Source organism: Amphiura filiformis, chromosome 4 (genome assembly GCF_039555335.1).
Source record: "Amphiura filiformis chromosome 4, Afil_fr2py, whole genome shotgun sequence".
Classification (NCBI taxonomy): Eukaryota; Metazoa; Echinodermata; class Ophiuroidea; order Amphilepidida; family Amphiuridae; genus Amphiura; species Amphiura filiformis.
The window spans coordinates 5,022,844-5,050,702 of NC_092631.1; the positions used below are offsets into that span (position 1 = coordinate 5,022,844).

The 27,859-nt window shown below is 37.5% G+C and overlaps 2 protein-coding genes across 3 annotated transcripts in view; one reads left to right on the top strand and one right to left on the bottom strand.

Annotated features, from left to right (window-relative positions):
- Positions 1-1,211: 1,211 nt before the first annotated feature.
- On the bottom strand, positions 1,212-11,854 carry LOC140149529 (uncharacterized). The gene is made up of 6 exons (XM_072171608.1): positions 11,688-11,854; positions 8,455-8,648; positions 5,967-6,127; positions 4,322-5,113; positions 2,562-2,653; positions 1,212-1,340 (listed from the first exon to the last, which is right to left on the bottom strand). Exons 1-6 carry the CDS (start codon positions 11,766-11,768, stop codon positions 1,212-1,214), a joined length of 1,449 nt encoding a protein of 482 aa, XP_072027709.1. The 5' UTR covers positions 11,769-11,854.
- Positions 11,855-13,382: 1,528 nt separating this feature from the next.
- LOC140150494 (putative methyltransferase DDB_G0268948) overlaps positions 13,383-27,859 on the top strand; it is a 45,273-nt gene continuing 30,796 nt past the window's right edge. For both annotated transcript variants that reach the window (XM_072172515.1, XM_072172516.1), the window contains exons 1-2: positions 13,383-13,579; positions 24,634-24,900. In XM_072172515.1, coding sequence (XP_072028616.1) covers positions 24,640-24,900 — 261 coding nt within the window. In that variant the 5' untranslated portion in view covers positions 13,383-13,579; positions 24,634-24,639. The remainder of the gene's footprint in view (positions 13,580-24,633; positions 24,901-27,859) is intronic.

Below are 27,859 nucleotides of genomic sequence, written 5' to 3' on the forward strand. Positions count from 1 at the left end.
GCTGATAGGATGTTGTGTAATGGCTGTGCCCAAGTCCAGTATGGTGGATTTTATCAATTTATAAATAAGGAATATAGCTGCCAAAAGGTAAGTGCTGAATTCAAGTCATCTGCAGTACAGATGAGGTGATGTGAGTAGTGTCTAACCGATATGATCGGTAAAATAATAATCGGCCTGATTTTGACCTTATCGGTCTCTGAAAAATTCTTATTGTTTACCGATTTCCTATACCGATTTCAATAGTGTTGTAGTTTGAGTCAAATCTGTTAAAAATACATTATTACTGATCGTCAGAAGCCAAGAATAAATAAAAGTTGATGTCATCAGACAACATTTTATCAGTAAAATGGTTTAAATGTTGTTCCTAATTTACTAATTGGGTCAATTTCCTAGACGTTGGCGTTTTATTTGATCCTCTCTACATTGCATCAACATTCCACCAAATTAATAAAATAATCCCAGTTCAGTTATTGCAGCAAATTTTAAAATACAATAATCCCGGTTCAGTTATAGCACAAGCGTTAGTGTATCCTTGTATGATTTTTATGTAATCACAATGCTGATGATGATTGACGAATTCTGAGCTGAAATACTCGATCGCGCACGCGAGGTGCATGCTCCTCCGGTTTTTGAGTCGTTTGCCACGTGGCAGATGCCCCTGATCATCGCAGGAATTCCCTTATTCTCACACGGTTGAAAAGTAATCATATGCTGTCACCTTAAGCATGTCAATGTGCTATTCCAGTTGAAATCCATAACCCCCTTATACGGAAGGCATAACATCTTCCACACAGGAGGTGTAGATTCCAAATGGGATTACCAGCATGGGTTACTCTATTTGACATCTACACCCCCCAGTGTGGAAGATTTTAGGTCATATCTTTCACACAAGGTATGGATTTCAACTGGAATAGCTTCATAGATGAATTCCTTATCTGTGTTTACATGTATCACTGCTACAATGTATTATCCAACACATTCCTTACAAAAATGAGTCAAGTATCTCAGTGCTCATCCTACACAAACATATCGCCAAAAACTGCTTTTGTTGCAAACCCCCATATATCAGTGATTTTTTTTTGATGATTTTTTGATGTGGTCTCAAAATTGGGCAAGTGGATGATAAAGGGGTTTTACAACAAAGCTCTTCATGCTATTACACATACCTCTGTATGCAGAATCTACTGTGTCCATTGCGAAAACAAAATAGGTTAAATTTTTCTTCTGGTGTTCCGAGACACTCGCAATGTTCTCTGCGTTGGTTGACTTGCATCGGCATTTGATTCATCAGAGGGTGCTGCTCTTATTGGTTGAACAGCTCTATCAACAGCCTCAGATACCTACAGAAATGTCAATAATAATTAAAAGAAACATAAATTCTATTCCAATTTTCTGTAAGCCAACCTTACTGATTGGCTATTCTAGTTGAAATCCATACACCCCTATGGAAGACAGGACCTTAATCTACCACACAGGGTATGAGAATTTCAAGTGGGGTTACTTAAATAGGTGACTCCAACTGAAATCAACACCCCCTATATGGGAGATCAAGGTCATGTCTTCCCCATGGGGTATATGGATTTTGGAATCTGTCATAAGCATTTTAATTTTGATCTCCACAAAAGGGGTTTCAAACCAGGTTCATCAACAGAACTTGATCTGTCAATCACATCTAGGCCAAAACTAAACCAGCTACGCCAAAAGCATTGCTATACAATACAAAAAGCTTGAAATAAGACTGGAAAAAATGTGCATTTCCCGGAAAGATAAACCAAATTTCACTCTATGACAGAAAAGTTTTCATTAACCCTAACACCCAGCCTTGCTTTTTGTTATCGGAAGTTAAAGAAGATCCGAAAAAGGAGAAAAGATGAAGAAAGAAGTCACTTGGCACCCGCGGGATTTGAACCTTAGACCCCCCCCCCCCACATGCCAAGCACACGATCATCACAGACCCTTGGATTCACGCATGCACAGTGGTTTTTATCATGGTATTTTGTGGTATCTATGGCTGTTAGGTTTATTATAGACTTCAATCTGGAAAAATATATACATGTTATCTACCCCTAACAGTAACACCCAACCCTGCTTTTTGCTATCGGAAGATCCGAAAAAGGAGAGAAGATGAAGAAAGAAGTCGCTTGGCACCACCAGGATTCAAACCTTAGACCCCCCATGCCAAGCACACGATCACGGACCGGTAGCTTCACAGGTTACGCTGCCCCGAGCAGCGATTTAGTGAGCATATAACACTTAAAGTGATAGTATCATCGCTGACCCTGGGATTCACGCATGCACAGTGGTTTTTATCATGGTATTTTGTGGTATCTATGGCTGTTAGGGTTATATAATTTCTTGTTATGTATTTATGCCATGAAAAAGTGAAGTCCAAATTCTAAATTTTCCTTCCAAATCCTGTAATTCCTCATTCCTCATAAACAGGCTTTTAAATTCACCTTTACTGCACATCCAAGATGGCCACTCATGCCATGGCAGCCATCTTGGATTGCATGGAATGGAATAAAAGTTGTGTGCGCATGCAGGAAGTGTTAAGTACTTACAGCTCTCATTCTGCTGCGTATATCTTGTACTGTGTTGTCTAATGATGCATCACCTGTATTAGGTGCAGGATTTACCACACTAGAAGGTGCCACTGTAATGTAACCAGAATTAAAGAGAAAATCATTATTATCAATATCAGGTTGTGAAATCCGCCTGTATATCATATAGCAAGCCAAGAGAAGTATTGTTTTTTTCAATCAGAAATCAAGAAAATTTCACCATTTTGTAAGATTAATCACTAGCAGTGCTTTTCAGTGAGAGAATGGGTGAGGATTAGGGTGGGCCGAAAAACACCTTTTTTCTCGGATCGACTTGGAACTCTCGGAGAATTTTACTAGGGTACATACTACTATTGTGCTAAAATATCAGTAAGATCAGACATGTTTAGCCCAGGCAGTAGATTTTCAAAAAGTCCCTACTTATTTGCCATTTCTTACTGTATAACTCTATATAGAGAAATCAGTAGAAACAACCTGGGAAAAGTAGGCATTGAGATGACATCATAGCCAATATTAAACAATTTGGGTAGTTTGTTTAGACCCTCCAGAACATCACCAAATAGCAAGCAGTCTCCAATTGGTTACCATTATTTTTTGCTAGAGACCTGTATTTAGTTAAATGTTGATGATATTTGAGTTGCTAAATTAAGGGGTAGGGGTAGCATTATGGAGCATTTCCCCAGTTCTACTGAGTCAAATTTCACAATCTTGGTCTTGTTGGGTAGATATGAACTGCAAAAGTACAAACAATACATGAGATATGAATTTAGTGCAGCTCTGACATGACCAGGGGTTAAAGGGCCATGTGACCCCTGATATGTAGGAATTTTCCAGGCTGTGTGGCCTTTTGACCTCTGGTCAAAACATGGATAACCGAAAATCATATAGCATTTATTTTTGGCAATGCTGCAGTTCATATCTGTGCAACAATACCGCATTTGTGAAATTTGACTGAGTAGAACTGGGGAAATTCTCCATAATGCTACCCCTACTACCCTTAATATAGCAACTCAAATATCATTAATATTTGACTTACATGCGTGTCTTTAGCAAAAATAATGGTAACCAATTGAGACGGCTTGCTATTTGGTGATGTTCTAGAGGGTCCAAACAAACTATCCAAAATGTTTAATATTGGTTAGGTGGCATCTGAATGCCTACTTTTTCCCAGATTGTTTCTACTGATTTCTATATAGAGTTATACAGTAAAATATAGCAAAAAAGTAGTGATTTTGTGAAAATCTACTGCCTGGGTAAACATGCTCCAATATTACTGATATTTCAGCACAATACTAGTATGTACCCCAGTAAAATTCTCCAAGAGTTCCAAGTCGATTCGAGAAAAAAAGTGTTTTTTGGCCCACCCTAGTGAGGATGTACAATAAAAAACAGTGTATATAGAAACATTTGTCATGACAATTTAAATTTCTGAACGCAGCAATAAAACAGTGTGCCTTATGGTCAGTTTTTCACCAGATGAGTCAACCTCCCTTTTACATGGTACTAACCAATCACAGGCTCTGGAGAGTTTGATTGACAGGATTATCTGATGCGAACTACATGTATTTTCTTTATCTCAGACTATTATTATCATTCAGGCTTTATAGACATTGCTATATGTTCTCTGTGTCTTAGAGTGCCAGCAGTAAATCAAGTCTAGTAATCAAGACACATAATAGGCCTATGTACAGAACAAAAGGGTAAATATTTTGACCACAGACAACCTGTTGAGTACTCTTTTCCTCATAAAACACACTTACCAGCAGCTTTATCAGACTCTATTCCCAAAGCATCCTTCACCTCTTTCTGTTGCTGTGCTTGTACTTTGTGTGGTACAAACCCAGGACCTCTTGTACCGCTGTGAGAGGCTCTACCACTGGGAAAACTACACCTGTCAAGAGCCCTTTGTTTACTAGGACGTCCAAGACTCAAGTCCGATCCAGATGGTAGCTGTTGATCGTCTCCTGTTGTATAAATATCAGAGCTCTGCCTTTTCCGACCTAATCTCCTGATATCGGAATCTGATTGCTTCATTGTTGAACTAGTACTTTTTGGTTTTGCACCTTCTCTGTCAAAATCTCTTACCCTGGTGGTTTCAGTTTCTTCACCATATGAACGGAAACCTGGCGGTAGTTGAGGTCCGATTTCTTCTGAATGAAGCTCAACTTTAGGCACAGCACTTGGCATAGGTTTGCCATGTGGGTACGGATTGAACCCTTCTGGGAGTGTTGCGTGTGCTGTAGAGATCCGAGGAAATTCTGAACTCGGTTTAGCTGGACCAGTCCATTCTGATCTGGGGAGGATTTGTGGTGGGAGGGGTATTTGTGGTAGCAAATCACTTTCAACATCATCTGTACTTCTTGCGTTATCAAGATCTGTATTTTGAGATCTTCCAGTTTGACCCTTTTCTGTCCTTGAGTCTGGTTGTATCAATGTTTCATGGTCCCCGGTTCCAATCTCATCTGGGTTAAGAACCTGTTCTTTGCTAGTAGATGCAGATTCATCTGGTGCTATGGATGATGATGCAACATCAGTAGTTCCAACAGCAGAATCTGCAAAGACAAAGACATTAATTGGAAACAGCAAATAAGACCTTCCTGATATGAAAGTTTGCATCAAGATTTTAAAAAAACAGATCAAAATACAGATTTTGCATCATATCAATACATAAACTATACACAGAACAATTTAGATGTCTTAGGCAAACTTTGATGCAAAGTACATTGTTGTTTATATTCTACATTTAACACATTGTGCCAAAAATGTGTACCAAGTGCACAGCTGAGTATGATAATTGCTCAAGCTTCAAGATGCAAATTATCATTCCATTTTGGGCTGCTGCAGATACATACTGGAAGTACATTATGTGCCCTCCATGAGCAACAAACCAAAATGGCAGATTTGTGTTACACACAGTACCATTTTAATGACCATTTCGGTAAATCTCATAAACCAGAGATGTCGTAACTATGCTCGCTAAATGATGTGCGATTGGCATGACGCGTACTGACGTCAAATGACGACATCTCAGGTGTACTCGCAAAGGCTTCTGGGATTTACCAAAAAGGTCAATAGGGTCAATGTATTGTGAAATACACAAAATATTTGGCAATTTTAATTAAAATTTTTGTGTTTCAGTCTGGTAACCAATAGTGTAATGAAATCAAATCGCCCATGATGGTGACCTAGCGCCGACAAGGGCAGCTCTTTGGTCAAAGGGTGACGCTGTCACACAGCCATGGAAACACCCAGGAAATCACTGACCCGATAGGCATAACCCGGAAGTGCCTCCATGTGAGGTCAAAAGTGTTTTCTTACCGTTTCACATCAGAAAACTTTATTTTAGTCCAAAGTATTAATTTAAAAATATTTTGAACCACCTGCAGAGAAATAGTCTGGCTATACCTTTTTGTTGCGTTTCCAACACCCTGATTCTCCTGGCAATAGCCTTCCTCCTGTCTTGAAGCTTGAGTCTTGTATCATCTACTGTCTCATACTCAGGAGCATAGGTCACATGAAGGATGCCACCATAGAATGGTCGGTCATCTAGCTTACGCTTTGCAACTCTGAAGAAAGAAGCACATTTTAAGTAACTCATACTCAATACTCATGTAACAATTGTCATAAACAGATTTGCATGAATCAATTGGACGTTTTAAAGTCTGCACTGTACAAATATCAAAAAGATTACTATCAGGGATACCAGTGGCCTCCTGAAGTTGGGAAGGAAAAAAATATTTCATAAAATACTAAATGCGAAGCGTAGCGAGCGGAGCTCTCGTCCCTCACGGCGTGGGGTCCAGGGGCTCGCTTAAGGGCCCCTGGCAGGGTCGAGGGAAAAGCCCCTGTTGGGGTCGAGGGGCAAAGCCCCCAAGCCAGATGGTTTCTGCACATTTAGCACCACAGGAAAGGCCATTTCAGAGGGTAAAAGAACATTTCAAAGCTCCTGGCTTGTTCTACACTTTTAATAAAAAGTGCTTCCTTCTTCCAGAAAACATGCTTTAAAGTTTTGAGTTTCCTATACTTTTATGCACAAGAGACACTCTTAAAAAATGTTTTTTGGCTTTTTATTATATGACCAATATGGCTGTTGTTGATATATGTGAAGCAGAAAAATAAAACAATAATTAACAATTTGTGCTTGGCATCCACTGCCTCCCCACCCCACCCCACCCACCCCCACCTCTTGGTTAAAATTTCAGGACGACAAACATTTTAGCAGATTTAGCACCCCAAAAGAGACCATTTTTGATAAAAAAAACCTGTTTGGGACTTTTTTGAAAAAATGCTTCCTTCATCCTAAAAAAGTGGTTTTAAATGTTCTGTTTCCTATACTTTTGTACACGGGAGACATTCTTCAAAGTGTTTTTTTGGCCTAATAACATGGCCTACATGATTGAAATTGATATATGTAATGCGCAATATAAAAACAATGATTCATCAAATTTTTTTACCCCCCCCCCCCCTTCGGGTATGTGGGAGGGGGCCCACATGGGGGGGGGGGGGTACTTATGATTGTGCATGAAGAATACATTGTACCCGGACATTGTATGATAAGAGTAATTTGTAAAATTCGGTATGTTAAACATACAGAGACAGAGTGATGTCACTACAAATTGGGACTAAAATAGTAGGCCTAAAAAGGAAATACATAGGCCTACACACACTCAACCACCCCCACCCAACCTCCCCCACCCCCATGTTCACAACGACGGCTACACAAAGCCAAAGGATACAGCTAAAAGGTTCATATCAAACCTTTGACCGAAGTTCATTTCCATTTAGACTTAAACATGACTTGATATTAGAGTATAGGCCTATACGGCATCAGCATCATCAGTCCAGCATCATCTCAAACGTCATCGTTCATTAATACACATTACATACTTCTTACTTGGGTAATATTTGTTGAGGAAAAAGAGATGAGTTTTTGAACGCAAAAGCCGACACACTCAGTATAATATGCTGGTCCGATAATGGACTAAAATTCATCAATTTTGGGCATGAAAAGGTGTTCTCAATAATATAAAAATTTGACCACATGCATGTTAAATGAGTACCATTATCTAGTTGAGTCATCCAGTCATGGTCCTAAGGAATTTTCATTTTAAAATTGGAGATTTCCTCAGATTTTTTTCCTTCCAACGGGAGATTTTTTTGCGACCGGCCGACCGGAATTTTTTTTTTTTAAACGTGCGGTCCGGATTTCCGGAAATATCCGGAAAACTGGCATCCCTGTACTATATAAATCTTTTACAGGAACAACATAGGCTCCTTACGGTTTTTGACCATGATCATTTTCATACATTAAAAAAAAACTTTACTTTTTTCTGAAGAGGCTAAATGACCCTACATAATGACCAAAAGCTTGACAAATCTGAAAATCTTTTTAAATTTTTTCAAAAAAATTCAGTCAAAATCAACTATTTCAGCAAATGATTGTTTTAATTTTCCCCACAACGCAAAAGCTGGGTCTGTCGGGCCCATAGAACAGGGTTTTCTTTTTCATCCCCTTATTTTACATATCCCGTACTGACTCGAGTAAGTCCAATCTCATTTTAACTTGAAATATTTTGAAATTTGGGGTGGGACTTTACTCAAATCTTGGCCAAAATGTTTTAATAGAGGGAAAAACTATTTAAGTAAGCTCTTTTTTTTAATGGCCTATCAAAACAAGGGCCTATTACAAAATTTATAGGGTCTTTTACAACCAAATTGTAGGTCTAAAAAGAGATGTTTCCCCCTTCTCATTGCCCAGAAATGTCAAAATTTTAGGGTGGCACTTTACTAGGATCTAGGTGGATTTCTGGAATTTTGCCAAAATTTTTGGGGACTTTACTCAAGGGTGGAACTTTACTCGCGTCAGTACGGTAATTGTTTCAACATCCCTCACCTTGCAGCCTGCAGCTGTTGATACTGTATCCAGTAAACTTCAGTGAATTCTTCCTTATCAGGGAAGTCATCTAATAGTCTATACTCCTGAATGGCACCGTACAAAGAACACTGATCTAGAAGTTCTTTGGTAAGTTTAAGGGCTGGTACACCTTGCACCAATAGAAAGCGTGATTCATCATTGATGGTGTACACCTGAACAAAGATAAAAAAATGAAAGACATTTTAAGGATTCAGATGATATTTTAGAGTACCATTGACATCAATGTTGGAAATACTATATATAGTTGGGAGCTCAGGGGTGGCAAATTTAGAATTTGTCTACACAGGAACCCTCAAATTTTAATTTTTTGGGGCACCCATTTGCAAGGCCACTGGGCAAAGACAAAGAAGGGCACCAAGGCCAACAAGTGATGAAGAATGCCTTGATCAGTTGACAAAGATCTGGGGCACCAAAGATCCTGCTGATGTGTCATTTGAGTAACTTTTTCGTGATCGGCATTATTTACTTCAGAATCTCCACTGCTTTACATGGGGTCATGCTTCACTGATTCTGATGTGATTTAAGATAGCTCTGAGCTGTAACCTCACATCCATCGTCAGTTATCAGTTGCCTGCCCTGGACTGAGGATAGACTTCTTGATCAAATCCTCCAGTCCTCACGTACGACCATGAATATCTGCCATGTTTGATTAGCTGTCCAAATTTCAAAATTAACAGAATAAATAACCTCCATCCTCCGGTGCCAAAAATTGCACCGCTGTCCGACTGAAAATCGATAGCAAAGCACTCTAGCATTGAATGCGTAACTATCGTGTGCAAATTCAAAGCTAGAGTTCTTGAGTAAGAAAATGATTGATCGAGAAGTCTGTCCTCAATCTCATGCGACATACTACGTAAACGGTCCCTGAGAAATATGCCACCAACACGTATAGTAACAGAATTTAAAGTAGGTAAAAGGGGGTTATTTCAGGCTATGTTTATCATGCTTTATTGTCATTATAATTAAATATGTGGTTTTACGTAATATGTTTACCTCCCAAAGCTATACGAACAAACATTAGCCACGGATGTGAGGGCATCTGTGAGTAAAGATAGTGTTTCTCGAGCAACTCAAATGACATGTCGGCGAATTGCTAACATTGACGGTTAACCTCTTTAAATAAATTAATAAATTTCAGCGACATTAAACTTCCCAAATAATTATTATTTATACGTTTGAAAATTGGTGACAATCGACTGAATGAAGTACCGGTACGGTATTATAGTAGATTTTGTGAAGAATCATATAATTTGCCTTTGTTTGTGATATTGCGGGAAACATAACAATAAACATTACCTCGGCCTAGCCAAATTTGGTGGTCAGTGCCGTTCCAATAATTGAAGCTCCGACCGGGAGTTCCAACAGGTAGGGGAGATTGGGGTTAGTTGAAACATTTTTCACAAAATCGTCTTTTTAACGCAAACCGATTACTTTCAAGAAACACTAACCATATCAGTAAAAACATATACATACATGCTACAAATACAGCCTTAAACTTTATTGGACCTGCTTATGATTATTCATATAATCCAATTTGAAAATTTGAAAAAAAGTGTTTCAACTAACCCCACCCCTGGGGTAAGTTGAAACATAGGGTAGGGTTAGTTGAAACACGGCTTGTAAAAATTTCAAAATAATAATTATTGTGTTGTTAGGGTTATACTTCCCTTGAAGGCACCCTTTAACATACAATCAGTGTGAAAAAATGAATAAATAAATATGTGGTAGTGCGGGTCAATACTTTGGACACAAGGTGACGAGTGTCACCATGGACCAAAATATGAGAAGCCTAAAATATTATAAAATGTACTTTCTGTGTGCACTTTTTGCTTGTATTATTGCTTTTTAACCGTATTAAAGCAATATTGAAGAAATGGTAAACATGTTACAAATTTTTAAAAAGTCAAATTTTTAACCATATTTTTCTATGCGATTTTCATGTGTCAACTAACCCCACCTCAAAAGTTTCAACTAACCCTGATGCCTATTTTTACATTTCAAAGTTCATTACACAAAATAAGAAATACAATAAAACTTTTATTTAACATTATTCTGGGACTTACTACTAGTGCTTATGATACTCAAAAAATAATCCCCTGAATCTTCAAACAACATGGAGATAACGCATCTTTTCTGAGGGGTATAAAAATTAGTCAGTACCGGTAAGTCAAAAAACAGATATTCCTTTCCCAAGCCAACACTGGTGGGGCATCGGTGCTGTTGCTAATTTGGTGGATGACCCTTACTAATACCTATTACTAGGTGCCAGTATTTTACCAAATTAATTTTTTGTGTCAGAAAAAAATACAATGTTTCAACTTACCCCGCGTTCCAACTAACCCCAGTCTCCCCTACTGTGTATGGTTATGTGTTTAATGTGCATTCACATACACACTTAGCCGTCGGTACGAAGAAATCGTTGCTCCCAAAATGATTGCAAATTACACATTTGTAATCATTTTTCACCACAAAAAATAATATGATATGATTATGAAAACACAGGTGAGCAATGTACAATGTATGAATATATGGAGAGGTCAAACAGGTTGTTATTGATATTTTGCGGCATTTATAATGAAAACAATTAACACTGAAGACACCCAATGGCACCTGCTACAACTTGAGAACAAGTCCTCAAACGTTCGAAATTTGTAGTTACTACAACTGGTGTCAATGAGGATTGAGTGCTCATTACAGACCGCATCTTATGTGTGAGTTACAGTTTTAAACAATTGGATGGTTTATATACCAGCTCCATACATTAGTACATTCGTAATTCATGACATTCGATGTATAGAATCAGAATCAGAATCATCAAGGATATCCCGCCTATTAAATTCAGGCACACCCCTTCAAGTTCGCTGTCACAGCTGTGTTGAAGGGTCCGTTGAGCGAAGCTTTATTTTTTCCTTAAAATCTTTAGTCCATCGAGATCTGTATAATGACGAATCCAATACAAATGGCGAAGAAAGCTCATTAAAAACACATCAAAATCCACAACAAAAAGTAAATGCTCATAGGGTCTACTCTAATCTAAGCTCTACTATAAAGTGTAAGTTCGTGCAAAGTAAAAAAAAGTACAAGTATAGATGATTTCTTGATTACAATAATCGAGAAAATACAATCATTTTGAAGACATGGAAAATGAATGATCGTGGAGGGTGTGTGACTGAGTCTTGTCTACTTCTCACCTTTACAGCTTTTTCTCTCCTTCCTTCACGGTATGCAGGTCTTGTGTGACAAACCTGCATACGTCGATGATGCTGAGCCATCAAGATTATTCACTCCACAAGTAAACAATGAGGAAACGTCATTTTTTTAAGACAAAATTGTGTGAACTCAAAAAATTACCAAATCCAAAATATGTTAAACGCAGCCCGTTGCCTATTGATAGACTTTTTAAAGTCTGCAAGAACGTTTTGTTATTTACCAAGACTTGAATGCAGACATACGATCGCGTAAGAGCTGAGTAAAGACTAACTTCAGGATGCATAGCGTTAGACACGGGAATATTGACAATACTTGATAAACTTTCAATTCAATGCAATACGCATTGAATTGGAATTGGAATTGAAATTATTTTAGTTGATCAGGAATTGAATTGGAATTGAATCAAAATAACTTTGTGTGTATGAGTCTATGAGAAATTGGAATTGCCAATGATTTTGATCAAATTGAAACCTGAAACGAAAGAATGTACCCCAATTCAACTTGAGTTCAGCCCGGGGAGTTCAGTCAGTACTTGAAACCATCAGTGCTTGACTGCTTGTGATATTGGGAGGTATAAAAGGATAGCCTAATTTACTGGGTGAGCAATTTAAAATTATGTTTGCCCTCAAATTAGGAAAAATAACTTACTGGATGGGCAGCAGTAATTACTATGGTATCCAGGCATTCGGACTTTCAGAAATCGGAAATTCTTTGCTTAGAATTTCGGGCAAGTTTGATGTACAACGTACCCTCCCCCTAAATGCATCTTTGGACATTTAAAAATCTTATAGGGGCCTACTAATTATCACTCACCATTACTCCTAGGTAGTAAACGCAGTAAATTTAGATGGGAAGGACTAATAATATTCTTATTTGGTATTAGAGTGAAATAATGTTTTTACTGTGTAACTTTTTGTCACAGATATGACTCACAGATTAAAGAAATAAATTTAATTATACACTCTCAGAAAAAAGGCTCAACTTAGAACCTTTTTTGTCCTGTATGCAGAACCCTAAGCAGTAATAAGGTTCTGAAACCTTAAAAAGTTCTATAAAGAACCTTTAAGAGTTAAATAGGACTGGGGACATTCTAATTCATTCATTCAGGGACTCATCACAAAGTTAAGAAAAGTAAAACGTAGTGTTAACCTTTTTTGGTACTAAAAAATTTATTTTCTTGGATAAAAAAAAACTTTTTTTTTCTGTTCTACTAAGAACCTTTTGAGGGTTCTTTCTTTAAGATTGCTTAAAGGTTCTTCAAGATTAAGGTCTACAAACTAGAACCTGTTTCTTGGCTACAGAACTTTTTTTGGTTCTACAAAGAACTCAATTGAAACCCAATGAAATTCTTTCAGGTTTTGAGAAGAAAGTGCTCAAAATAATATTAAGTTTTAGCTTCCTATACCATGTGTAGGCCTACTTTGTGTACATGTTCCATGGTACTAGGTAATATGATAATACCGGTAATATTATATGGTGCTCAATTTTTTTTTCTTGGGGGGGGGGGGCAAAATAATTTACTGGATGACTTTTGGGCAATGGGCAAGTTGTATTTTTTCCCCGTGATTGTTCATTTCATGTGGTACCGGTACATTTTGCACTGGGAAATATATTTTCTTGCATTTGGGAATCCCAATTTCTGGAAAGGACATATAGTGGTATGCACCCTGAAGACTGTACGACATGCTGCTTATACCTGGGGTTATTTTTTGTCAATTTCGGCAGCGAGTCTGATGCCACAAAAACACCCGAATTTGTGTTCTTTTCAGGTTTTGTCCACACTTGCAATGTGTTTAATGTGTTGATAAAGGTATAGGTGTATTCATAGTGACTTTCGTAAATCAGACACTGCGATTGAACCGAAAGGAGAAAGGTAAGCTTAAACGTAATATACGGTAATATAAAATCAAATCATCAAGAACTTTGAACTTGGTGGACATACCCTATACAAATAATGCGTAACATGCACGATTTGAGGTTGAGGGTTAGGGTACTTGTATCTGTTGCGGCAACACAGCAGACGTAGGAGCTCGTAGGGCATATGAATGTACATGTATTCAAAAAAAAAATATAAAAATTGTACCTCTATCAATTGGCTAGTTCACCACGTAAACTTATGGCTCAAAATTCGGACCGCTCGCCAATAAGTTTACTGCTTTCTATGTTTTGAAATTTGTTGACGTTTTAACGATCCCAGATTCCCGGTCGCTTATTTTAGCCGTGTCACGTCACATGCATGGCTGGTGGGTACCAACCAAACTTCAGAAAAAAAAAACCTCGATCGCCGATATAACGATGTGATATGGGACTTACATAGGATTACACAGAGATATTTCTTGCCAAAATTTGACCATTTCTAGGCAAGTTGGCTCTACTTTGTCTGCGTTATATGAAAAAGGACAGTCTTAAGTAAGTATAAGTGCAACGCTTTTGATGTTTTGATGTTTTGGGAGACTGGGAGGATCAGAACAAAAAAATGATGGAGCCTATTCTTGACTGTGTAATATTCCTTCAACCAGTTGCCGTGCGGTAACAGTCTTATACGATGGACAGATAGTATCAGTTTGTGAATGAGGACATCGTATAAGTTCCTTGTACTATCAATTGGCAACAGGGCAACAAAGTTACAAACACTTAATTCGCTAAGCATTATTCAATGCGCAGCAACACGGCAACACGGCAACAAACACAAAATTCACTAAAGAAAAGTTTATACGGCAACAAGGCAACAAACACTACAATCAACGCAAAAACAGAAAAAATCATCGCTCAATCTCGGCAACACGGCAACAAACATGAAATTCACTAAAGAAAATTTTATACGGCAACAAGGCAACAAACACTACAATCAACGCAAAAAAAAAAGAACAAATCATCCTTCAATCTCGGCATCACGGCAACAAACACAGAATTCACTAAAGAAAAGTTTATGCTTCCTTGTTGCCGTGTTGCCCTGTTGATGATAACTTTTGCTCGATATTTTACCTTCTTGTTGCCATGTTGCTGGTCAATTTATTTTTTTAAAAATTAATGTATTTTAGTTCCCTCGTTGCCGTGTTGCCACGTTAAAGATAACTTTTGCTCAAATTTTTTTTGCACTCATTCATATTCTGCCTGTTTGTTGCCGTGTTGCCGTTAACTTTTGCTCGATTTTTTAAAATTTTGATTCCAGCTTGTTGCCGTGTTGCCCTGTTGCTGGTCAGTTTTTTGGGTTTTTTTCTTGTTATTAAATTAATTTTATCTTGTTGCCCTGTTGCCCTGTTGCTGTTAACTTTTGCTTGATTTTTTAAAATTTTGATTCCAGCTTGTTGCCGTGTTGCCCTGTTGCTGGTCAATTTATTTTAAAAAATTTAATGTATTTTAGTTCCCTCGTTGCCACGTTAAAGTTAACTTTTGCTCAATTTTTTTTGCACTCATTCATATTCTGCCTGTTTGTTGCCGTGTTGCCCTGTTGCCGTTAACTTTTGCTCGATTTTTATTTTCCCTGTTCATTTTTCACCTTATATTTTTGCCCACTTCAAAATTCAATTCCAAATTTGTTCGCTACCAGTATTCGTCACACGTCACTCATTACGCGTTGCCGGGCAACAAACACAAGTACCCAAACCCGCAACCTCAAATCGTGCACTGTCTAAAATAATGATTCGTACCCAATGCACAGCATGGGTACGAATAAGAAGTATCCAAAGACAGTGTACATGGATATCCATGGAGGAGCTGTCAAAAATTACATATTTCAAAACCAGGATAACTGCGCCCATTATGAAAATTCACACAAACCCATCATTTTCAAAAATCACTGAAACCCTATATTCCATTTTTGAAAAATATGATCCCTAATGTTTACTTACTTTTGTTCAGCAAAAACCAAATTCCAGTATGTCAAATTCATGTCTCAGAATGTTTATATTTTGTAGACTGATAAATGTTTCCATATATTGCACCCAAGTGTCAGTGCTAAACCCCTCATGTGGAGCAAATAATATTACAAGAAGTCAATTTGACCAACCACATTATAGATTAGGCTGTTCTTCCCCCATCCATATTGTTTTGAAGCATGAGTCCAGCAACATCTTTAATCTACTCAAGGCTAAATGACAGCATGACATAATTTCATTGGCCAACATCAAACATGTGATACACATGGTAGACCTAAGCCAAGCTCTTTCAGTGAGTATGAAATCTCTGTTACCAGTGTATTGAAAAGCACATGTTCGGTGAAGTGCATCAAAGAAATAAATTGTTTTTTAAAGACTTGATACAGACTATTAGGCAACATGCTGTAGGGCGCACACCACTAAATAATCATCCCATTGAAACACGTGTAAAAACACCGGTTTTCTTTGCTCATTTTGAGGCCTTTTGGGCTCGTTTAAAAAAAAATTATGATGACCATTCGATTGCAAATCGATGAAAGTTTAACATATGTTTCAATGTATGGGGGTCCTTCCACCTCGTTTTACCCTCTACGTGGGCGCGAACAGCGCCCTCACTGTTTTTGACATGCTCTCAAGACTGCAAACCCGATTCTGCCATTTTTTAATTCGCGGACCTATTTTCTCAATAATTTTAAAAATGCGACATTTTCGGCGACTCAAATTTATGTATAGGCTTTACACTTTTATTTAAGCTATAATTAGTCTAGAGACCAGCCCAAAATACCTCAAAAGTTTCTGTTTTTTACGAACTCATTAGGGTTACACAAATGGCGCATTGATTTAGTGGTGTGCCCCTTCAACGGAATAATGATGTTCATAAAATCGAATTTTGTTATATTTTTCTTGAAATATAAAATGTTGTGAGTAAAACACTCAAGGTTTGAGTGCTCTGTGACATCCACATCAAGAGAAATGTTCTATCAAAGATACGTGGTGCATTCCAAAAATGTGCACATTTTCAACATTTTGACCATTTGTGCTTATTTCCCTAAATTAAATGTTGTGAGTAAAACACTCAAGGTTTGAGTGCTCTGTGACATCCACATCAAGAGAAATGTTCTATCAAAGATACGTGGTGCATTCCAAAAATGTGCACATTTTCAACATTTTGACCATTTGTGCTTATTTCCCTAAATTTGCATTAAATACCAATGCTCAACATATAGTCTTTGACCGTTTATCTGCAAAAACCGCTTTAAAATGAAAAGAAATTAGGTTTCATAATGGCAAAGGTCTATATATTAATGATTTTGCAACAATCACACCCCCCCCTTATAAAATAATTAAGATTTGAGAGGTTCAAAGACTTGTGCCGATTTGTCACCTTAAGACAATTTTGCTTCAAATCTGAGAAATCTTAGTTTTCTCACAATTTTGGACAGTTTCTTTAACTTTGAAGGCCTCTGAGAGAATAAACTTAGCGCGACTTGCATCTAAAACGCATTAAATATATTCACTAACATAAAAACTATCTATTTAAATCAAAAAACCGCAATTTAATCGAAAGCCAACTTCAATTTTGGCTGAATCTCTCAAGAGCACGATTTACGCCTAGGCCCTTGAAGGGCGCACACCACTAAATAATCTTCCCATTGAAACACGTGTAAAAACACGGTTTTCTTTGCTCATTTTGAGGCCTTTTGGGCTCGTTTAAAAAAAAATTATGATGACCAGTCGATTGCAAATCGATGAAAGTTTAACATATGTTTCAATGTATGGGGTCCTTCCACCTCGTTTTTCCGCTTCTGAGGCCGCTTGAACACCGCCCTCACTGTTTTTGACATGCTCTCAAGACTGCAAACCCGATTCTGCCATTTTTTAATTCGCGGACCTATTTTCTCAATAATTTTTAAAATGCGACATTTTCGGCGACTCAAATTTATGTATAGGCTTTACACTTTTATTTAAGCTATAATTCGCCACTCTTTCTGATTAATAAGTCTAGAGACCAGCCCAAAATACCTCAAAAAGTTTCTGTTTTTACGGAACTCATTAGGGTTACACAAATGGCGCATTGATTTAGTGGTGTGCCCCTTCAGCGGAATAATGATGTTCATAAAATCGAATTTTGTTATATTTTTCTTGAAATATAAAATGTTGTGAGTAAAACACTCAAGGTTTGAGTGCTCTGTGACATCCACATCAAGAGAAATGTTCTATCAAAGATACGTGGTGCATTCCAAAAAATGTGCACATTTTCAACATTTTGACCATTTGTGCTTATTTCCCTAAATTTGCATTAAATACCAATGCTCAACATATAGTCTTTGACCGTTTATCTGCAAAAAACCGCTTTAAAATGAAAAGAAATTAGGTTTCATAATGGCAAAGGTCTATATATTAATGATTTTGCAACAATCACCCCCCCCTTATAAAATAATTAAGATTTGAGAGGTTCAAAGACTTGTGCCGATTTGTCACCTTAAGACAATTTTGCTTCAAATCTGAGAAATCTTAGTTTTCTCACAATTTTGGACAGTTTCTTTAACTTTGAAGGCCTCTGAGAGAATAAACTTAGCGTGACTTGCATCTAAAACGCATTAAATATATTCACTAACATAAAAACTATCTATTTAAATCAAAAAACGCAATTTAATCGAAAGCCAACTTCAATTTTGGCTGAATCTCTCAAAGCACGATTTTACGCCTAGGCCCTTCGAAGGGCGCACACCACTAAATAATCTTCCCATTGAAACATGTGTAAAAACACCGGTTTTCTTTGCTCATTTTGAGGCCTTTTGGGCTCGTTTAAAAAAAATTATGATGACCAGTCGATTGCAAATCGATGAAAGTTTAACATATGTTTCAATGTATGGGGTCCTTCCACCTCGTTTTTCCCCCTTCTGAGGCCGCTGAACAGCGCCCTCACTGTTTTTGACATGCTCTCTCAAGACTGCAAACCCGATTCTGCCATTTTTTAATTCGCGGACCTATTTTCTCAATAATTTTAAAAATGCGACATTTTCGGCGACTCAAATTTATGTATAGGCTTTACACTTTTATTTAAGCTATAATTCGCCACTCTTTCTGATTAATAAGTCTAGAGACCAGCCCAAAATACCTCAAAAAGTTTCTGTTTTTTACCGGAACTCATTAGGGTTACACAAATGGCGCATTGATTTAGTGGTGTGCCCCCTGTACATAAAGGCCTACAGGCTGCAGTTTGCCAAATGAAAATGGTGGCAAGTTTGATCAGAAGAATTTATGTGGTGGAATTAAAATATTGATACATCTTTTTTGGCAACAAATTTCAACCAAAATGTTATTTTAAAAGGATATTCTTACAGAAGGACTTCTCCTTATCAAGTTTAGCAACAGAAGACATTGGTGAGTAAGTAACTTGTTGTAAAAAATACCTGCTGCACATGGCCATGTCATGGAAATCATGATTTCCTAGTTTCCATGTGGATTGTTAATTGATACCATTTTCCGCGTATAGACATACCCGGGGAATACACCCATCGAATGTGTGTAATCAGTCCTCATACACACACATACAGGCATAAGTTTATGCACTAGTAGCATGTTTTGTTGACATTTTTTTTTACTGTTTACTTCCATGACAGAAGTAATCCCATTTTTAGCAACTTCAGTTGGCAAAGTCAGATTTTTTTTTAAAAAAGGTAAAGGAGACGATCCTGTATAAACAGTGATCGGAGTGCCCATCTCTCTTTCATTGGTGATTGGGCCAGACTCCTCTATGTTAAATGTTGCTATAGGAGGATCGCTACACCTCCTCCACAGCGAATCTGTTACCTTCCCAGCATTTAAGAACATATGAATTTGTCGTGTTCACTCAAGCTTCATTTTCAGTGCGACTTGTTTTCGGGTCAGAAAAGGCTTGAAAAACCTGAAAAATGGCCAATTTCACACAGTTTTTAGTCCGTTCTTTTGAATGGAAAGGTATTTTGTCATGGACGAAAAGGGTTTGTTGAAGCTTAGTTTGTCACCGATCTTGTAGTATAAAATTTATATTTATATCTTCTAAAAATCCGCCGTCATTTAATTTTTTCTGTTCCCAAGTTTCGCTAAATTTCCTGTGGCATGATCATTTTTAGTCAATGGTGACCGGCCTCCTCTGAGTATAAATACTCCGGCGTGTATTATTTATTTTGGACGAAAGGTCAATCATTTAAATTGATAAATGCCCAGTGAATTTACTATACAATTTCACTGAACAAAATTGCATTGGAGAAATTCATATGTGCCGGTACCCATTTAGGTTATGGGAATTGAAGTAGTAGATTTGCGTCCAGAACTTTCTGAAATCCCACGCAGCTTTTTATCATTATTCATTATTCATTATTTCTATTCTATTGGGCACAAACGAACTACCCCCATTCACGCTGTACAAAGTTAGAAGTAAAGGAGCCGGTTAGCACGCCAGGCACCATAAAGCATGCAAAGTGCATAGCATCGGAATTTTGGTGATCACCGTCATCTTTTTTACCGTTTGAGGCAGTATCGCGCTGCACATTAAATATTCATGAACCCAATCACGTCACATTCACATGGTCTTAATCGGTAGCTCGGAGTGGTTGGGATTGACCAGGCATGTTTTTATGAATGAAATTGTGACCTTAACAGGGGTCAGGCATTAGCATATTCATGTGGGTTTTTTTTCAAGATGGCTACCGGCGTTGCCTGGTCATGCTTGTTGTACTGAACTACACGCCCGGGACTCGCGGTGAACAACCAACACGGGTGAACAACATCATTGCAGACTCATTTTCACATTTTTATGACTGTTTTACCAACTTCAAACTTGCTGATTTTATGTTTGAAAGCCATTTTTTCTTGTTTCTGGTAAATAATGAAAATTTTTGTAAATAATGAAAAAATATGTGGTAGGGTTTGGAGCATGCGGGCGGTGGACGCAAATCTACTACTTTAATTCCCATGGCCTTATACACCTGGGTGGAGAGGAGTAATCGAGATAAAGTGCCTTACTCAAGGGCACAACATGATGGCGTTGCCGGGGCTCGAACCCACAACCTTCCAATTATGAGTCGGAGCCCGTTCCGCTCGGCCACCATACTCCCTCTGTTGCGTAACATTAAGGGTAGACGAGGTATTGTTGGTCGAAGCAACCAAAAAAAAAATTGATTTTCATTATCTAGATCAATATATTATTGAAAATTAACACATTGATGTTTTGCAAAAGTTCATTCTACAAATCGTATATTTTGCAAACTTGCTTAATTTATTGTTGTTAATGAGTAATGTACGTTTTACAAAAGTGTTGTTGCTTCAGCCCTCTTTACAACTTAACTCAAGAACCGCAGGACCTATAAAAGTATATCTGTGATATTTTAATTCTTCTACACGCTTGCTATGAATTGAGCAATGCAGTTTTTGCCAAAGCGCACTACCATTAAGTAAGATGCTGTGAACTACCAAATCACAACAGTTTAAAATAATTAATAACCTTAAAGGCGTAATGTTGCGCAATCAAGTTTACAACACTATCATTGCAATCACTGACAATGAGCAATGATTCAATGTTTACATGACGGCAGATGCAGTAGACCCCATCACCCCTAGATGAACATATCAGGTATTTCTGTATCAAACCGTGGAATATTTGAATACATAGGTTTGTATATTTTGAAGATTTTGTACACATTGGGCTTTGTACTAAAGCATTTGAAGGGTACGCAAAGTGTGTGAACTCTCCCCAGATGTCATTTAGCGAGACTGAAGAGGTTCATCAGGTCTGTTAATTAATCAGCTATTTAAAGTTAATTTGTCAAGACCAAGTGAAAAACTTATGTTTTTCTGCTGACAGTTTCACCAGAAACCTTCTGGCTTTCTCAAAGCATTGATGATGTTTAATGATCCATCTGCTTGGAGTGGGTACCTTGACCGGATGTTTTGATTTTCCCGGAAGTAGTATTCCTGTCTCCAGCGGTGGTCTTGAGCAGAGGATCAAAGATGTGACTCAGAAAGAATGTGCCCTCGTCTCTGTTCATGGTCTTGTCCCCTCTCTTGCGAATCCAGATCGCTTCCTGTACCCATCTTGCTCTGTGATTTTCTTCTCTGTCGATGATTGATGAACTGTCCCAGTTAGCGAGTGCAGTCTTGTGTAATACAGGAAAGTGTCAGAGCTATTCGAAAAGAGAAAACCATCCGTGGTTTCTGATATCTACAATCCAGGCACTCTCGCCAAGTACCAAATGAGAATTCAGTATACCATTTTAGCCCAAGTTTCTTATTCTGCTATCATTATTGTGCTTGAAATGTGTTAGTATTTCGATCAACGAGACTTACCTGTGTAGCCATTATATTTTGTACTGGGTATTTTCTGACTAGGAGATTTCTGGAAGTTCGGACAAAGGTAACCAAAGGGTTGGGGATCACAGTTTTAACTATCTCTAAATGTTTTAGAGTTGAGTTTACCCAAAGTCTGATTTTATGGGGACTGTGTTGGGTGTACATATCACGTTTTGATTAGTGTGTGGAGAAGTGATCTGAATAGCAACAGCACAAGTACTGGGCCTTTCTGCCACACAGCCAATATGCAGTATTCATTGATCGTGCATATACTCTACACATAAAACCTGTGCGTTAATATTCAAGTCAAACATTGAGGTACAGCACATAAGGATGAAAAACAATGAAGACATTTTTTGCAAACCATGTTAAATATTTTGTTGATGTTTAAATTTGGATGAAAGTTATTTTGATGAGTCAATTACTGTATCTTTTAGAGCAAATGTTGTTTTAGAGCAAAACAGTCTAAACTTGAATTGAAGTGCAATTTTGACATTTTTGATGCAGTCATCCATCGTGATCGGCAGTATTTGCTTCCATTGTTTTACACAGTGTCATGCTTCATCAAGTTATACTAAATTGCGATAGCTTTGGACTCTAGCCTCGAAAGTTACCTCTATCAGTGAGCAAATTCAAAGCTATACTTATCGAGTAACAACCAACTCCAATTTTGGGTTCTAGGGAACAGACTAGACGAGGCAAAAAGTAGGGTCTTGGGAACTTATCAGCTGAGCAAAGAAAAGGGTCTTCAGAACCGATGTACTCTCTAAATGTGAAAGAGTGAAAAACAGCTCAAAAAGAGTGGTTTTTCCACTCCTCCTTGGAGCTGTATGATTGACCACTCCTTTTAGAGTGAAATTCACTCTTCAAAGCAGTGAGGAAATTCACTCGAAAAAAAAAGAGTGAATAAAATCACTCTTTAGTGAGAGTGAATTTCACTCCAAAAGGAGTGGTCACTCATACAACTCCAAAGAGGAGTGGAAAAACCACTCTTTTTGAGTTAATAGCTCTGAAATAAAGAAGTGAATGAGACTGACAAAAAATAATCACAGAAATAGGCACAAAATGTTCATTCATTCATGTATTTTTGTGAGCAAAGGAATTACAACACAATAAGTGTTATTACATGTTAATTAAGATTAAAATGGTAATTTTGGCATGATTAAAAGCTTAGTGACGTAAGACTATGGGCCTAGCATCACACATGCAGATAGACGTGCTGCAGTATATAAACATGATAAATTAGAGACTGGTCAGAGATAACAGGCCTATGCTTTGGCCTGACCCTATAGCCTATAAGCCTAGCTAGAGGCCTATAGTCCTCTGACTTTTGGCATCACACATGCAGATATAATGTGCTGCAGTATATAAACATGATAAATTAGAGACTGGTCAGAGATAACAGGCCTATGCTTTGGCCTGACCCTATAGCCTAAGCCTAGCTAGAGGCCTATAGTCCTCTGACTTTTGGCATCACACATGCAGATATAATGTGATGCAGTATATAAACATGATTAGAGACTGGTCAGAGATAACAGACCTATGCTTTGGCCTGACCCTATAGCCTAAGCCTAGCTAGGTATGGCCTGGCCTTGCTGCATGTGATCCTGTGGCTACTGGTATGTATAGCATGACTAGCGATCGGACTCAGAGATGTGATCGGGTACATACTAACAATAAAAAGGCTGACTCAGTATAACAAACACTACAATTATTACACAAGTACACTCAATCATTTACAGGTTTATGAAGTAATACATGTACCAGGTATGCAAAGCAGTGCATGAGTGTGCTACCGTAATGCCGGACCGACAATGTGAATCAATGTGTTCAACAAATGAAGAAGCTTCATGGGTACAATTATCACCTTTGAGACAGTAACATCAGATTTTTAGTTGTCGATTACAATCTGCAATGATTCAACATATAAATAAAATAGTTCAGCGTATACTTACCGGCGAAAATATTGGCTATTTCTTCGCCAAACTGCTACTGACAACTCCACCGCCATTGCTGCAGCGACTATTAGCCGAATGAATAATCACAATTTTTTCGTGGCTCTCAGCGTGAAAATCCGGCTTTCTGATTGGCTGTACGAACTGTGGATTCACTCCGCAAAGAGTGATTGTAATTTCACTCTGAAATTGAGCGGTAATTTTGGATCACTCTGTAAGGAGTGAATCTACATTGACCGAGTAGAAGCTTTTTTCACTCTAAAAGAACGACTAACCGCTTTCGAATAGAGTGAGAATGAAATCACTCCAAGTTCCGAGTGAAATTTTCACTCTTTTACATTTAGAGAGTACAGCTCTAACAAAAGTCGGGTTTCTGCCAGGAAACTGATCAGCTGATCAAGACTCAAGACAAGGGTCTTTATATATAAAGTAAATAATACTCCACTACCACTTTCATTTTCCCAACTTTTCAACAAAGATTCACTTTCATCATTTCTCAATTCATTCATCTGCTGATTCATTTTTGAAAATTTATCATTTTCTGATATTATTATTGATATTTTGACAGAGAAATATGCCAAAATATGGCCCAAAATGCAGCACAATTACTGTACTTCATGGACAGTCACTCAGGTGGTAGAGAAAACAACTGGCCATTAACACAGGGTGGTATAGAAAAATTAGCAACTTATTACCAAAGTACAGTACATCAACATACATGTAGGCCTACAATGTATTTATTATTTTCTATCTACATTTAGAACCAGATGATGCTCACATCACAAGTCTGTCGTCGATTTCACTGTCTAGGTACGTTCGAGTGGCAGTGTAAAACTCTGTTGCATTCAAGATGTGCGTTACAACGATGCTGCAAACAACCAATCTGTTCTTCACTGGTCTCATCAAGGACTTATTCATCAAGTGGTGAATTTCAAGGTCAGGAACATGCTGCATTATACAACAAGTATAGACCCAAGCCAGATGAAACACTGGTTAGCAAGATTGTCATGGATTATGTCAGGAAAAAGGTTTGTTTTTGTGCATGTGCATTAAAAGTTTATAACCCTCATGGCTGTCAAAAATAGTGGACCAAAACGACGACATGTTGGGTGGAGGGTGGAGGCATGCGCGGATCCAGGGGGTGCTTTGGTAGCTGCAGCACCCGGGGGAATGAAACATACACAAAAAAGACAGAGAAAGAGAGAAAAAAAAAAGTATGCACCAAATCGCGCAAATTGAGTTCAGAAATGCAAAATTTCCCAAGGCAATGGGACGCTGCCCCCTTACAACCCCAGCCAGTGGCAAGGGGACCAGCACCCTGAACCACCATTTTGGTCACTAACTTTACAGCACCCCAGGGGGAAGCAGTCCTGGATCCGCCGGTGGGTGGAGATGGGGTTCACTAGTGTGTGTCTGCAAGGACACGCACAAGACTTTTCACATACTATATTGCATTAAAAGTTTAACTAACCCTCATGGCTTTCCAAAATAGTGAACCATATTGAGGTAAGGGGTGGGGGTTCACTAGTGTGTGCCTGCAAACAATGACACATACAAGACGTTTCACATACTACATTGCATGTTTATAACCCTCATGGCTGTCAAAAATAGTGAACCAAAATGACGGACATGTTGAGTGTGTGTGCAGTGTTCGAAATATGCCTCAAAAAGTTACAGGCCAGCCGGGCTTGACCTTAAAAAGTTACCGGCCAGCCGGGCCGGCAACTAGATGCCAGTCAGAAAAGTTACCGGCCAGGCCAAAAAGTTACAGGCCAGTGGCCGGCCGACCGGCCCTATTTCGAACGCTGTGTGTGTGGGGGTACGGGTGTGCCTGCAAATAAGGACACACACAAGACTTTAAATCATGTGCCTATCTGCAAACAAGCACCGCCTTGGTTTCTGGAGGTCTGTGGTACAGTACCAGTAGGTCATAATTGCATATATTGTATAATGTGAGGTCATTTTTATTTTATTTTCATTTGCAAATTATTATGAAGCTAAATAATATTCATATAGTCAGCTTTATTCTGCATGAATATTCATACAATGAATAGATAACCTTAATGACTGTCAAAAATAATGAACCAAAATGAAATTATTTTGCCCTGATTGCAAGTGACCTTGATAGCTTTTAGCAATATTAAATATAGTTTTTATATTCAATTGTGTTTGGAGCATATAAATACCATCAGTACATTAAGCGCGCTTCAGACTCCATATTGTACGTACAATATTGTATGTACAATACTTTTCGTGACGTCAAAAAGTATTACACGTGCAATAAATAGTATGTACCTGGAAAATATATATTGTGCTACAATCATTGGTTGCTTAATTGATACGTAGTTGCCAAATTTCTAAGAGTGGTAAATTTAGTGAGTGTTCGTAACGGAATGATGAACATCTTTTATGTCTTTTGTATTCAACTGTACTTAATATTAAAAGGCCTATTAATACAAACGATATTAATAATATTAAAATTGTAATAATAATATAAATGGCACATTCAGTTCTTATTTATTTATTTATAGATTTATTTATTTAGGCCTATTTGTTTATTTATTTATTTGTTTATTTATTTATTGATTGATTGATTGATTACTGATTGATTAATTGATTTAGCGATTCATTTATACTGACATTTAGTCATATATTGATTTAGTCAGTTTCTTAAGTATTATTTTTGTAGGCCTATGTATTTATTCTGGTTTTGATTTGATTGATACTGATATTTTTATTGTTTTTTAAAGTTTTGGCATATAACATTATACATTATAACACGTTGTGTTATGAATTTGCAACAACTTTTTACATGTTGATATCGTTGAGGCATGTTATGATGGTGTATGTTATAGACCTACTTATGATCATCCCAATACATCCATAAGCGTGTTAATGTGAAGCGAGATTACTTGAAATATATATTTCAGAGTTGAAAGAGTTTCAACTATCTGAACATAATTCTGAAATATGTCTCTCTGATTGGTTGATTGTCAAGAGGATTACGGCATCCTCAAAGCCTCTTGCTGTAATTCTCTAATCGATATCTATTATAGGACCGATCTTTTGAAATCCATACAACCGTGTCAAATGAAATAGTCTCGGATCATAGTTTGTGGACGATACAACATTGATACGTCAGATTTCGGAATTGTATTAAAAATAGGCACAAATCACATTGAACAGGTTGAATGCTGGCAAAAGTAGATAAAATAACTATGGGTCGAATGTACATAAATCAGTGTCCTGGGCCAGGATAACATTTAGGACTCCTTCGCATTCTAAAACAATACTTTGAACACCAAATGTCCTTGCTTTCATTTTCTCATTTAATTTGTTTTAATTGTAATTAATTTCTTTGTCCACTGGCTCTGTGGTAAATCCGGTATTGCCAAATATTTATCGTCCATTACCCGTGTTAATCTATTTATCTATTAAAATGCACCATCTATTAAATTCCTGTAATACAATGTATAGGCCTAGTGTATTTGATAACAAATTTGTTTTTATTTTTTATTGGAATTTGGGTGCCATTACACGATTTCATATATATAAAATATGTTTGGGCATGGCGGAATTAGTATATGATTAAAGATAGACATACTCTTAGGCCCCCCTTTTTTAATGTTTGTACATTATTAATATTAATATTTATGTACAAAATGCAAACGAATGTATATATATTCGATTGTTTTGTAAACATTAAATTTGATGTTTACTCATAATTATGTCTGGAAAGTCAGAGAAAAACTAAGGAGCATCGGTATTTAGTTTCCTGGGAAAGTGGATCAGATGAGCAGTGAGTAAAAGCATTTGCCCTAAATCTTTATTTGATTATTATTTTTGTATGAATTTATTAGGCCTACTGGTAAAGTGCAGAAAAAACCTCAAAACGCACTCTAGGATTTTTCATCAGCAGCAGTAGAAATTTATCTTGCATAGATTTTCTGGTGTCCTCGCTTGGATTTAGCAAACAATGAACCGTCA

Bases quoted from the DNA above. Each gene is read 5' to 3' on its own strand.
- LOC140149529 (XM_072171608.1), bottom strand. From the start codon at position 11,768: ATGGCTCAGCATCATCGACGTATGCAGGTTTGTCACACAAGACCTGCA. The intron at 6,128-8,454 runs GTGAGGGATGTT...TTCTTTCTTCAG, and splicing joins CAACAGCTGCAGGCTGCAAG to AGTTGCAAAGCGTAAGCTAG. The intron at 1,341-2,561 runs GTAAGTACTTAA...ACATTTCTGTAG, and splicing joins TACGCAGCAGAATGAGAGCT to GTATCTGAGGCTGTTGATAG.